Source organism: Felis catus, chromosome B1, assembly GCF_018350175.1.
Source record: "Felis catus isolate Fca126 chromosome B1, F.catus_Fca126_mat1.0, whole genome shotgun sequence".
Lineage (NCBI taxonomy): Eukaryota > Metazoa > Chordata > Mammalia > Carnivora > Felidae > Felis > Felis catus.
The window spans coordinates 188,981,493-188,994,253 of NC_058371.1; the positions used below are offsets into that span (position 1 = coordinate 188,981,493).

Consider the following 12,761-nt stretch of genomic DNA (forward strand, 5'->3'; position numbering starts at 1 on the left):
GCAGTAATGTCTTCCATATCTCAAAGCAAAAAAAAAAAAAATCTGAAAATAGAATGACATCTTCCTTGTCATTATAAAATGTAAATGTTCTCTTTAAGTCTCAACAAATACAATATTTTTCAATGACATAAAATATTGTACATTTATTTTCAATAGGTATCAGGATAATCTTTGAGTAGTCTTACTGAAAAAAGAGACCATTTCATAAGAGAATGCAGAAATGAAGAATACTTACTGTAAAAAGTGGTATTTCTAACAAGCTATGTAGTAGATTAACATTCTTATGTGAAATTATTACTGTCATTATAAGAACTCTATTTCATAATTCATGAAGTACATCTGAAGTAATTGTCCTGTATGATTAAATAACTCCAGATTAAAAATGTTCACAGCATGTTTGTCTACTCATTTTGTGGCCTGGAAATGAATCATTAATTTTCTGTTCCATTGGGACCTACGTCTTATCATTACACACTGTCTGTGAAAGCAATACACAAAACAGATGAATATGCATCTTGAAGTAGGAGACTATTGGCTATTAATTAGCATAATAGAGCTACTACTCTGTCTTGACCTAATCTGACTATATGAATCATAACGCATGCACGTGCATATGTTTAAAAATTCTTGATTTTATAGCATCCTGAGCTGGGAATACTGTAATGTTTGTTTTTCATATTACAATATCTCTGAGAAGGACGAATGCATATTGTTCTGAAGAACACATTTCTGGCATTCTTTTAGGAATAACACCCTTTGATTTGAAAAGGAAAATGAGTGCTTGCTTAGTTATTCTTGTTCCAATGCTTCAGACAGAATATTAGAGTCCAGTGACCTACCAGAATCCATCTTTTTCTCCTTCCTTTAAGTGGCAAGTTCCTCCATGTTTACATGGGTTACTGATGCATGCATGAATAGGAACATCACAGTCCTGCCCCTGGAGAAGGAATGGCCGAGTAAAGTCAAGTGTAAACAAAGCAGATCTCAGTACATAGAGAAAACACAATAGAATGACGAGGACCCACCGAAGAAAGCTATGTTTTCAGATGATGTCTCCCTTAAAAGTTTCTACTTACCTTGAAACCATACGGACATGTGCAGCGATAAAAGTCAACTGGGTCATTGTTACAGGTGCCATCATTTTTACACGGATTTGATAAGCAGGGATTACATTTAGCTAGAATATTGACATCCACGGGACCTGAAAATTAATTTAAAAACATAAGAAACTGATACCTTGTATTTTTAGTTCACTTATTTACAGGCCTTAATATAACAGTAGGTTTTGTACAAAAAATATTGGTCACATATCTATATGTATTTCTCTTCCGTGAATAAAATAGCAATCTGCATCATCATATAATGTTCAAGAATGCAACAGGAGACCATCTCATTGAGAGCTGTGGTGAGACCATCCAACTTCAGAGTGGGACTATGGCTTGTGACCTTAGGTGGTAAGGATCTGATGTTAGTGATGCAAGTGTCATGGGGTTGATCCCCTCAGAGGTTAACTAGTCTGTGTGGCTGCATTCCATGACCATTGCCTGCACTTAACTTCAGTCAGCTGTCATGGAAATGCATACCATCAATCCCAAAGAGGACTGTGTGTGTGTGTATGAGTGTGTGTGTCTGTATGTTGGGGGATATGTGTGAAGGTTTAATGAATACCTATAAATACATCAGTGCAATTAAAAACACAATAGGGGGGCCTGGGTGGCTCAGTTGGTTAAGCATCGGACTCTTGATTTCGCCTCGGGTCGTGATTTCATGATTCTCTCCCTCTCTCCCTCTCTCTCTGCCCCTTCTCTACTCTCGCTCTCAAAATAAATAAAATAAACTTTAAAAAATACAAAAGTATGCACCTGCCCTGATAGCATTAGTTCAGTAGTGTTATTTTCACACAGGAGAGAGAAAACAGTGCCACCTTTATGCATATGGAAATAAACCAAAAATATAATTTCCATTATCTCTTCCCTCATATCCTCTTGGTTCAGTATGCTATCACATTAGCACAGGCATGTGGTGGGTGAGATGTCTGTATCTTCCTCTCCAAGAAGAAAACACCATTGAAATCATCTTCTCTTGCAATCTCACTTTTTGGGAAACACATTTTAAAAATCTCCTGATCCATGAAAGGTTTAGATTAAATGCAGATTCACGTGCAACCATTTTTCTTTGGTTGCACATATTCATTCCATAAATGGCTAACAACGTGGAAACTGTACTGTCTTCAATAAAATTATGATCCACTGATGCTACGTTTTGCCATATTTTTGAGCGCTCAAAAACGCTTTTGGCAACGGAGGAGGACAATAGAAGAGTGACCTATTCATACATGTAAAATGCAAATATTTTATAATATAATAACGAATCATGTTTCTGTCATCACCATCTCTCTGTATTTCTTTATCCTCGCTGGGAGAAGCAGCAATAATTCCAGCTGCACATTTCATCACACGTTATTTCCAGCAAAGTCATCTGAGTGGGCTGTACAGCATGCCCCTCTTCCCACCATCACTGATCTAACCTTCTAAGGTACCTCCAGCTGAAAATTCTATGGTTTCTGCTCACATAAACTATCTTTTGTCAGACTTTTTCTGCAGATCACAGTTTATGTTTGTGAGTTGTCGGTCTACTGACAGAAACAGAAAGAAAACGTGAATTATCATAGACGGCTTAAAAACCCTTCAGGGGTGCCTGGATGGCTTAGTCAGTTAAGCGTCTGACTCTTGATTTTGGCTCAGGTCATGATCTCAAGGTTCGTGTGTTCCAGCCCCTGTCGGGCCCTATGTTGACAGTGTGGAGTCTGCTTGGGATTCTCTCTCTCTCCCTCTCTCTCTGCCCCTCCACAGCTCGTGCATGTTCTCTATCTCTCTCTCTCTGTCTCAAAATAAATAAGTAAACTTAAAAAAAAAAAAAAACACCTCTTCATATCTATGTATTGCCCTTATCCTGGAAAATACCAGTACATACTCATAAAATGGTGTAGGAGCAAAATCCTAAAGAGGATAGTATTCTGTATTGGTCAGTGTTTCTATTAACAAAAACCCTGAAAAAATTCTACAAAGAGATTCCTGTTTCTTTTCTGACCATCAGAGAATGGACAACAGTTCTGGGGATGACTTTATTAATTGAGGGGGGTGGTATTTACTCCTAGCAACTCCTCTGACACTAGGGAGGCCTTGCCAGCAATCTCTTAGCTTTCTCTTCATAACCAGAGTAACTAATGCAGTCTTTATAGCAAATCACAGCTGGGAAATTGCTGGGATGAATATCGAAGTGATGCTCTGAGACATTTAATTTCTCACCCCCGTTCCAACTTGTTTATCAAATAAATTTAGCTCTTCAGCACAATGGAGGAATCAAAGGTGGCAGTTAGTTAAGGCAATACGCTAAATTAAGATAATAACCACCCCCCGCCCCCCAGCCCCAAACAGCTTTGTGTTGGCTAACTGTATCAGGTTTGGAATCAGCAATAGAAAAGGAAGTAGTGGGTCCCTTAGCTAGGTTAGAAGAAAGAAGAATCTAACTTGGAAAAAAAAGCATAGGGGGAAATAGTAAGAATGTGCACCAGCAAAACAGAGCATCAGCAAATACGAGGACTGTAAACGCTCATCTGGCCGCTTCCCAAGACCTTGAGGAAAACTGTCTCTTGGTCTATTTAATGCTTCCAACCTTGTAAGCCTGCGGTTTGAATAGAGGAGTTCAGGGTTGGCAGTCTCTGTGTTTATTCTGTGGAATGTGACATTTTTCAAAAATCATGTTTGAGTATTTAGATGAGAAGCCAGAGGTTGTCTCAAAAAAAAAATTAAATACATTTTGAAGAATGTAATAGAGTATGCAGAGGACCACACTGCCAAACTGGAGTCATCCCTGTCCAGTTTAGCACAGAGCCAAGATGCATTTAATAAATAGCCAGTGAACTATACCTAATCTATTGATCAATAAGGACCAATTTCTCCACTTTTTTTTTTCCAGGACCAAATGTAGTTTCCTCTCCTGCTCAACTATTTTCATTACCTGGAATTTCTTATGCGTATACCGAATAGGATCATTGTCCCCTTGTATATATTCAGTTTAGCTAAAACTAAAGGAATCGAAATGACATTTCTCATGTGCACAGGTTGCTCTTCATGTATTTTTTAAACATGTAAACTGTTTTGGTGGCATCATAATTAGGATCATAGCTCTAAAATACTGGGTTCTAACTCCTTCTGGTCAGTAAAGTTGACTACTACAGCTACCACTCTATCTGCTTCTGTTTTTTCAAACCCCTCTTTTTAAAAAAAGTTTGTTCTAATGTTTTTATTTACTTTTGAGAGAGAGAGAGAGAGAGAGAGAGAGAGAGAGAGAGCACAAATGGGGGAGGGGCAGAGAGAGAGGGGGACCCAGGATTTGAAATGGGCTGATGTGGGCCTTGAACTCACAAACCGTGAGATCATGACCTGAGCCGAAGTCTGGACACTTAACTGTCTGAGCCAGCCAGGTGGCCCTCAAACCCCTCTTTAAAAGTCAATTCTTCAAATAGTTTCTTAAAATTTTTTAAATGTTTATTTATTTTCATTTTATTATTTTGTTCTTTTAAATTTGTTTAATGTTTATTTATTTTTGAGGGACAGAGAGAGCATGAGTGGGTGAGGAATAGAGAGAGGAGACACAGAACCCAAAGCAGGCTCCAGGCCCTGAGCTGTCAGCACAGAGGCTGATGTGGGGCTCAAACTCACAAACCATGAGATCATGACCGAGCCGAAGTCAGATGCTTAACTGACTGAGCCACCCAGGCTTCCCTCCAAATAATTTAATAATATCTTAAAAATGATATAATTTTCTTATTTATTTTGTCTTTATTACTTATTTTATTTTCTTATTTAGATTATGAGTCCACCCAACTAAGCATCCTTTCTATAATGTGATTTTTAAATCCACCTGGTTTATCTAAATCTGCTCATTTCTATATTCTAAGTCTTCAGAATTATATCTCTTATATCTAGCTCTCTTCTCTCATTTGTTTCCCCATCATATTTTGCCCCTCTGTTAGGCCTTTTATTTTCTCTTTGCCTTCAATCTGTGAATCATTTTCCACCCCGGATACTTTCTCTGAGATCCCTCCTGCAAAGCTCTTATTCAAGGGGAATGACATCTTTAATCTGTTTCTATAACAAGGAGATGATATCAGAGCTAAAAAGAGATGCTAATTAAAGTCACAATAAAATTGTAGAAGAGCACAACTCTTTGGGAACAAACAAATACATGTAGAATTTTGCACACTTGATTATTCCCAGATGAAAGAAGATGTCCCGGGATTGGATTTAGACAAGTCTCTTATCATAATGCAAGTAATCTTGGACAGAGAAATCTCAAGCCCATCAAGCTAAGTTATTAATCTAGATTTGTTAGTAAGTGTGTGGAGTTAGGGTAATGGCAGTCATCTCAATGGGATGCATTAAATGAGATGGTAATGAGTTTTGAGTACAAAACATAGTGAGAGCAAGCACATAAGCCACAGGAAGTTCTGACAGTCTTCCCTAGACCTCCAAAGAGAGCTGGTAGGTAGCTGAAAGGAACACGAGTGGTTCACTTAGAAGGAGAATAGAAGTCTTCGTCTGCTTGTTTACTCCAACTTTAGCACAGACAAGGGAGAACTAGAGCCTGCTATTTATTCATTCATTATAGGTTCACTGACTACCTTCTGTCGATGCCAGGGGCTGCTGAAATTTGGGCCAAGTGTAGGGACTATTATTATCAAAACCATGGGGAAAGGACAGGGGGAGCTGAGAGATAATTATTCATTGGGTAACAATACCCAGAGCTAATGATTTTATGTGTTTAAGTAGACTGCAACTGCGATTTGTAAATTTGACACAAGCGCCGGAAACATCATTAATATTAAGAAGCAGAGTTTTTTATCTTGCATTGCTGCTTGGCAAGGAACTGCAGCTTGCTTGCTGATATCTTCACCAATCTTCAATCTTTCCACCTGCCCAAAGTTAACTGGTCTAAAGAATTTTAAATTATTGCCAACACATTAGTCCTCTTAAGATGTGTGCCACAGAGGAGGAAAAAAAACCCACAACAACTAGCTTCAAGAAAACAGAGTTTCCTAACGTCACTGAAATGAAAGACGTCAGTCTAGGATAACTAGGTTGATTTAAGAGTTAGCCTTGACTTAAGAGAGTCCTCTAGCATCAGCTATATGGATTGGAAGTGCATTTAGCTTAATAATTCAAAGGGAAATTGAGCCAAAAGTTTGGTTAACAATTTGTCTTTGCCAGTCACTTTAATCTTTAACAGACAAACTGCTGGACCTCAAATCCATTAAAGCTTTCAGGCAGACTTGCTTACTTGACTGAAATCACTACGTATGCACCTGACACCAATATTGCCACCCACTGAGAATTGCACCTCACTTTGATTTATTACTAAAAGCTCCAGACACAAATTTCTAACTATATCTCAGAATCTGCCTTCATTCTGGCATCTCTTGGAAATGTAAGTCAAGTAAGAGAATCCTCTAGCACTGCCCTTGTATAAAGTCAAAGGTACGTCACAGACAACTCAGGAAAAATGTAGGAGATATTTGATGTTGGGCATAATTAACTAAAAGGAGGCTTTATTTCAAACCCCAAAACTCTAAGCCCCACTTGCTATTGCACTGCTGCATCTCTTAAGCATTATTTTTAACAACATTCCATCATTAGGTCATTCACTTATCGAATATTTATTGAGGATCTAATTTGTGCCAGGCAGTAAGCTAAGTTTTGGGAGTTCAAAGGTAAGTGAAATGCTGAAGCTTCTGGAAAATCTTACAGTTAAGTAGCAGACACATGGGTCTCTCAACTATAGAATGCAGTTATAAGGGGATGTGGGAAATGAAAATGCATGTTTTGGAATATGTGTTTTAAGTTTCTGCAAGTCTATAAGGGGAGGAATCACTAGGTGAGTGGGAATATGAATCTGAAGTTCCTAAGAAAAATCATGGCTGATATTTGAAGCTGTGGGATTGAAATCAATTATTTAAATAGGGGTGAGGAGGGAACCTCATGTATGTCAACATTAAAGAATATAAGAAAAAGATGTCAGCAAAGGAATGAAGAGGCAAAGAGAATATACAATAAGAAATGACTACCAACTTCTAAGATGAAAGATAAAGATGATTAAAAAAAGAAGCCATTGAATTGGAAAGATGGAAATTGCTGGAATCTCTTTATTTTCACTACAGTGTTGGGGATGGTCAACAGATGATGGGGGTTAAAACCTTATAAATTTGAGTTCCATAGATGATTTAACAAAAACACAAAAGCTGCATATTATACCTCTGGGATTACTAGGCTTAGCCATTTGGTACATACACGTGTGAACTCAGGCAAATAAATGAGCCACAATTAAATGGAAAAGAACGATAATTATTTCATGGAACTTGATCATATCAGATTGAATATGGACATACAATATTTACAAACAGAATATGAATCGTTGGTTCTCATCACCTATTAAATAAATGTCGGTTACAAGTTTCCCAGTGTTTTAAGTTTTCAAAGGGTAATTAAAAATCGTCCTTGTTTTTTTTTTTTAAAGTTATTTGCCAAAAGCAAATACCTATGTACAAACCTGAAAATATTTTCTTTGGCCGGTGTGCAAATCATAATCCCCCAAAAGCTAAGATTATTTCAAAGCTGTAACTATGTGCTGGTGGTATTAAATTCGAAAATGTAAAAAGTATTTGACCCAGTTCTAAATATTACTTCAAAACTGATTTAGTGAATTTTTCATTACTTCTAGTTTGGGTTATTTATTAATTTATTTATTAACGGTTATTTATTACTGAGAGACAGAGAGACACAGAGTGTGATCAAGGGAGGGGCAGAGATAGAGGGAGACACAGAATCCAAAGCAGGCTCCAAGCTCCGAGCTGTCAGCACAGAGCTCGATGCAGGGCTCGAACCCACGAACCATGAGATCATGACCTGAGCTGAAGTTGGACGCCTACCGACCGAGCCACCCAGGCACCCCATGATTGTTTGATTTTGATATATGTTATTAGCATCTTGAATATATACTTTTATTGCCAAACCTCCATATTGTTTTGAAATTATAGATTTAAATGTATCTATCAGTAGAATATAAACTGTATAAAGACAAGGGTTTTTCTCTGTCCTGTTTATGACATGACTATATTCTTAATACCTTGGAACTGTGCCTGGTGCATAAAAGGAACTCATATAATATATGGTGAATGAAAAAAGGAATATATCATTCATTTCCATTAGACTGTTCACTCTTTGGCACACTTAAGTGTCTGATAAATGTCTGTCAAATTAAAAGTGAACAATTTAGCTGTCTGTATAGCTAAGTATTTCTGAACCAAGAACAAGAAACAGAATATTAGAAATTCACAATATCCTGCATTCCACAGGGAGAGAATTTCCACTTTACCGCAGACTTTTGGATCATTCTAACGTCACTGATATTTAAAAGATGAACTAGACATCTGGGTTTTAAAGAAAAGTCATGACCATCTGCTTCCCACTCAAGAATGTTCTAATCTGGGTATTAATTAAATATTCTCTGATAATCTATTTCATCCAGTTTATTTATTTCCCTTGTACCTGAAACTATGAGATAATACCATAAAGAAAATATTCTAAAAAATGTAGTATAAAATTTGTATTAACTGAATTTATTACTCAAAATAATAGCCTAGCCTATCCTAGCAGAGAAAACATTTTAAAATATATTTAAATATAGCTATATAAACATGTCTTCAATTAAAGGATATTCATTTTCCTGTTGTAATTTTAAATTACTATTTACAAATCTAGGGGGGACTGGGTGGCTCAGTCAGTTAAGCGACTGACTTCGGCTCAGTCATGGGCTCATGTGAGGTCATGATCTCACAGTTTGTGAGTTCGAGCCCCGCATTGGGCTCTATGCTGATGGCTCAGAGCCTGGAGCCTGCTTCGGACTCTGTGTCTCCTTCTGTCTCTGCCCCTCCCCTACTCACACTCTGTCTCTCTGTCTAAGAAAATAAAAGCAATAATAAAAAAAGAAGTTACTTATTTACAAATCTTAATATTAGGAGCATGTATTTTCATGATTCTCATGAATGAAATAAAACATATTAAACTGATATAACTATGGGAAAAGTTAAAATATTAAAAACTCAAATTACAAAATATTTAAAGAGGTGTCATTTCATTGCTTTCAAGCTCACAAGGCATGTTAGCTCAAAAACTCAGTACTCCGTAGATTTCTTAGAGTGGATCATTTTAATGAATAGATTAGAGTACTTTGTCTTTTACCAATCCACTTATTATGAATAAATATTTCTAGTAGAGCGCATGAAAGTGGTTCGAAACTTTCATTTTCTAAGTATGTTTCAACAGCAGAATGGCAACCTTATTTATATGGATCATTTGTTTTGAGAATATTTTTATTGAGAATTATAAAGTAAACTTCAGTGGCAGGCACTAGAGTCAGTGATCAAAAATTATGGCTCCTCGGGGCATCAGTTAAGTGTCCAACTTCGGTTCAGGTCACGATCTCACGGTTTGTGGGGTGGAGCCCCACGTCTGGCTCTGTGCTGACAGTTCAGAGCCTGGAACCTGCTTCGGATTCTGTGTCTCCCTCCCTCTCTCTTCCCCTCTCCCCCTTTGTGCTCCCTCTCTCTCAAAAATAAATAAACATTAAAAAAATACTTTATAGCAAAAATTCTGGTTCCTTCTTTTAGCAGCTGAGTGATTTTGAACAAATTGTTTAATCTCTCTAAATTATAATATCTTCATCTCTTAAATGGGGAAAGAACAGTACTTAGTTTAGTAAGGATATAAAGGTTATAAGAGATACGAATCTATGTAAAATCCTCAGCATGGTGCAAACCACTCAATGTGAGCTGTTGTTATTTATTATTGGTAGTCGTCGTGCAGAGATGCATTCTGCGCTGCCATAAATCTTCAACTTGCAGACAACGAAACCACAATATTTTGACAAATGCCAAGAAATGCTGGCAAAGGGCATTCTGAGTTGCAAAGTTTGCTATCACTCCAAAAGTGTATTAAGTTATAGAAAAACCAAGTTAATCTTCAAGTCTGCTAAATGCAATTACATTATATTTGTGGAGTTCTGAATGTCTACACTCTTGTCCCCTGCCCTACAACCATGTTGTCTGTTACCCAGCTTCGGGCATGCCTTCAAATACATGCAGTTGACTTGAGAACTTAGTGAATACTAAACTAAACCACAGTTCCAGCATTTTCTACAACACAGCTCTGCTCCTGTAGCACCTTCCTCACACTCGCCAGCTGGTCCAAACAACTGGCTTCCATATACCTGCACTCAACTTTTCACAGCCACTCTCTTCTGATGCAATGTCTCCCTCTGAGCTTTTGTAGCAACCATGCTATCCAACATGGTAGCCAGTAGCTGCATGTGACTCTTTCAGGTTAAATTTAAATTAAATAAAATTTGGGGTACCTGGGTAGCTCAGTTAGTTGAGCATTCAACTCTTGATTTTGGCTCAGGTCATGATCCCAGGGTTGTGGGATCGAGCCCTGCATCGGGCTTCATGCTGACATTGGAGCCTGCTTAAGATTCTCCTCTCTCTCTCCCTTTGCCCCATCTGCCTCGCTCATGCGTGCGTGCTCTCTCTCTCTTTCTCTCTCTCTCTCAAAAATAAATAAGTAATACATTAAATAAAATTAAAAATTCACTTCTTCAGTTGCAATAGTTACATTTCAGCAACCACACATGGCCAGTGACTACCATATTTGATCACACAGATACGGAACATTTTTATCACTGCGGAAAGTTTTATCAGGCATCACTGAATCCAGACTAATTTTCCCTCAAACACATTTTCATTCATGTCACTCTAAGAACTAAATAAGATGCTATTAATGAAAAAAAGGTCAAATCAGTTAGTTAAATCTTGAGTTTAACAGACTTATGTATGTGTGTATGTTTGTATGTGTCAGACTTCTGAGAACATTTAAATAAATGAATGTGAACTATGACACTCAAAGAACTGAATATAAGTATGTAGCTTGTCTCAAATTTATATCATCATGAAATATTTTTAAAGGAACTATCTCCAGGGAACTCTAAACTTTGAAAAATATGCATAAGCACCACATTGTTCAGAAGGAAGAAGTATCTGTTGTATGGAGTAGAATAACAAAATCAGTTTACAGTTTCTCAACTTCCCCATGTAATCTTTCTAAAACCCATCTGCCTAATGATGCCTGTTTTTTTTAATTATTACTTTTTTATTTTAGAGAGAGAGAGAGAGAGAGAGAGAGAGAGAGAGAGAGAATGTGTGTGAGTGGAAGAGGGGCAGAGGGAGAGAGAATCTTAAGCAGGCTCCATACTTAGCACAGAGCCTGATGTGGGGCTCAATCCCATGACCCTGGGATCATGACCTGAGCCGAAATCGAGAGTCGGGAGGCTCAACTGATGGAGCCACCCAGGTGCCCCAGCCTAACGGGAAGTTTTTAATGCCAGTTTCTCCTTCCCTATCTCCCATTTGACAATCGCCTCCACTTTACAAAACAATGATATACCTCTCAGCACACCAGAAAAATTTGGGGCAATGCCCCCCAAAAGCATCTGCAGTTACAAAAAGAATAATTTAAAACACTGGTTATCTGCAAAGCTTCTGGCAACCAATGCACATAATTTCAGAGAGGTATTTCCAATAAAATTTTACTTTCAGATTTAATAAAAATATTAACATGCTGATAAATAATTATGCTGTCCCAAGCAATGGTGCTCATATGAGTATTAACAGCAATTCAATTTTAGGAAAAATTTAAAAACTCCAAACATTTCTGGTGGCAGGAAATTTTAAAAATTCAAATTATATACATTTGTAGCAAAAAATGAGACAATTCACTGAGTTACTGGAAATAAAAAGTCAAGGAGACAAACAGAATTTCAAGGAAAAAGAACAATGCCGGACATCTGGGTGGCTCAGTTGGTTGAGTGTCTGACTTCAGCTCAGGTCATGATCTCACGGTTTGTGAGTTCGAGCCCCGCATCGGGCTTGCTGTTGTCAGCACAGAGCCCACTTTGGATCTTCTGTCCCCCTCTCTCTCTACCCATCCCTGACTCTTGCATTCTCTCTCTCTCTCTCTCTCTCTCTCAAAAATAAACAAACATTTAAAAAAATGCTTCAAGGGAATACAGTTTTTGGAAATTCCTTCTTTTATCAACAAAACATTGTTTGCCCTACATCACAGTTTTGTTGGTGTTCTGAAATGCTATGATGCTAAAAGTGTCAGCTAACCTGTAGAGTGCTTACTGTGTGTAAGGCAGTGTGTTTTACACATATTAATTCAACTAATCTTTTTCCCCAGCTGTACTGAGGAACAATTAACAAACATAATTGTATATACTTAAAAGGTGTGATGATGTGGTGGTTTGATATACACATACACCGTGGAATGATTAATTTGGTCAAGGTACTAAGAACACCCACCTTCTCATAGAGTTAACCTTCGTTTGTGTGTAGTAAGAAAGCTTAAGGTTGATCCTCAGCAATTTTCCAATCAGAAGATACCATATTATTAACTATGCTCACCAGGCTCGACACTAGGTCCTCATAACTTACTATTCGTATCATTCAGAGTTTGTGCCTTTAACCTACATCTCCCCATTTCCCCCTTCCCTCCAACCCCTGGAATGTACCATTCTATTCACTGTTTCTGTGACATCGGCATTTTCTTCACTTTTTTTTTCATGTCACATATAGTAACATCTAATTTTCA

At 37.6% G+C, this 12,761-nt stretch overlaps 1 protein-coding gene across 12 annotated transcripts in view; it reads right to left on the bottom strand.

Moving 5' to 3' along the window:
• The window catches only part of SLIT2 (slit guidance ligand 2), a 374,968-nt gene that overhangs the window by 51,108 nt on the left and 311,099 nt on the right, over positions 1-12,761 (bottom strand). For all 12 annotated transcript variants that reach the window (XM_045056548.1, XM_023253270.2, XM_023253268.2 and 9 more), the window contains 2 exons: positions 1,077-1,201; positions 840-937 (listed from right to left, as the gene is read on the bottom strand). In XM_045056548.1, coding sequence (XP_044912483.1) covers positions 840-937; positions 1,077-1,201 — 223 coding nt within the window. The remainder of the gene's footprint in view (positions 1-839; positions 938-1,076; positions 1,202-12,761) is intronic.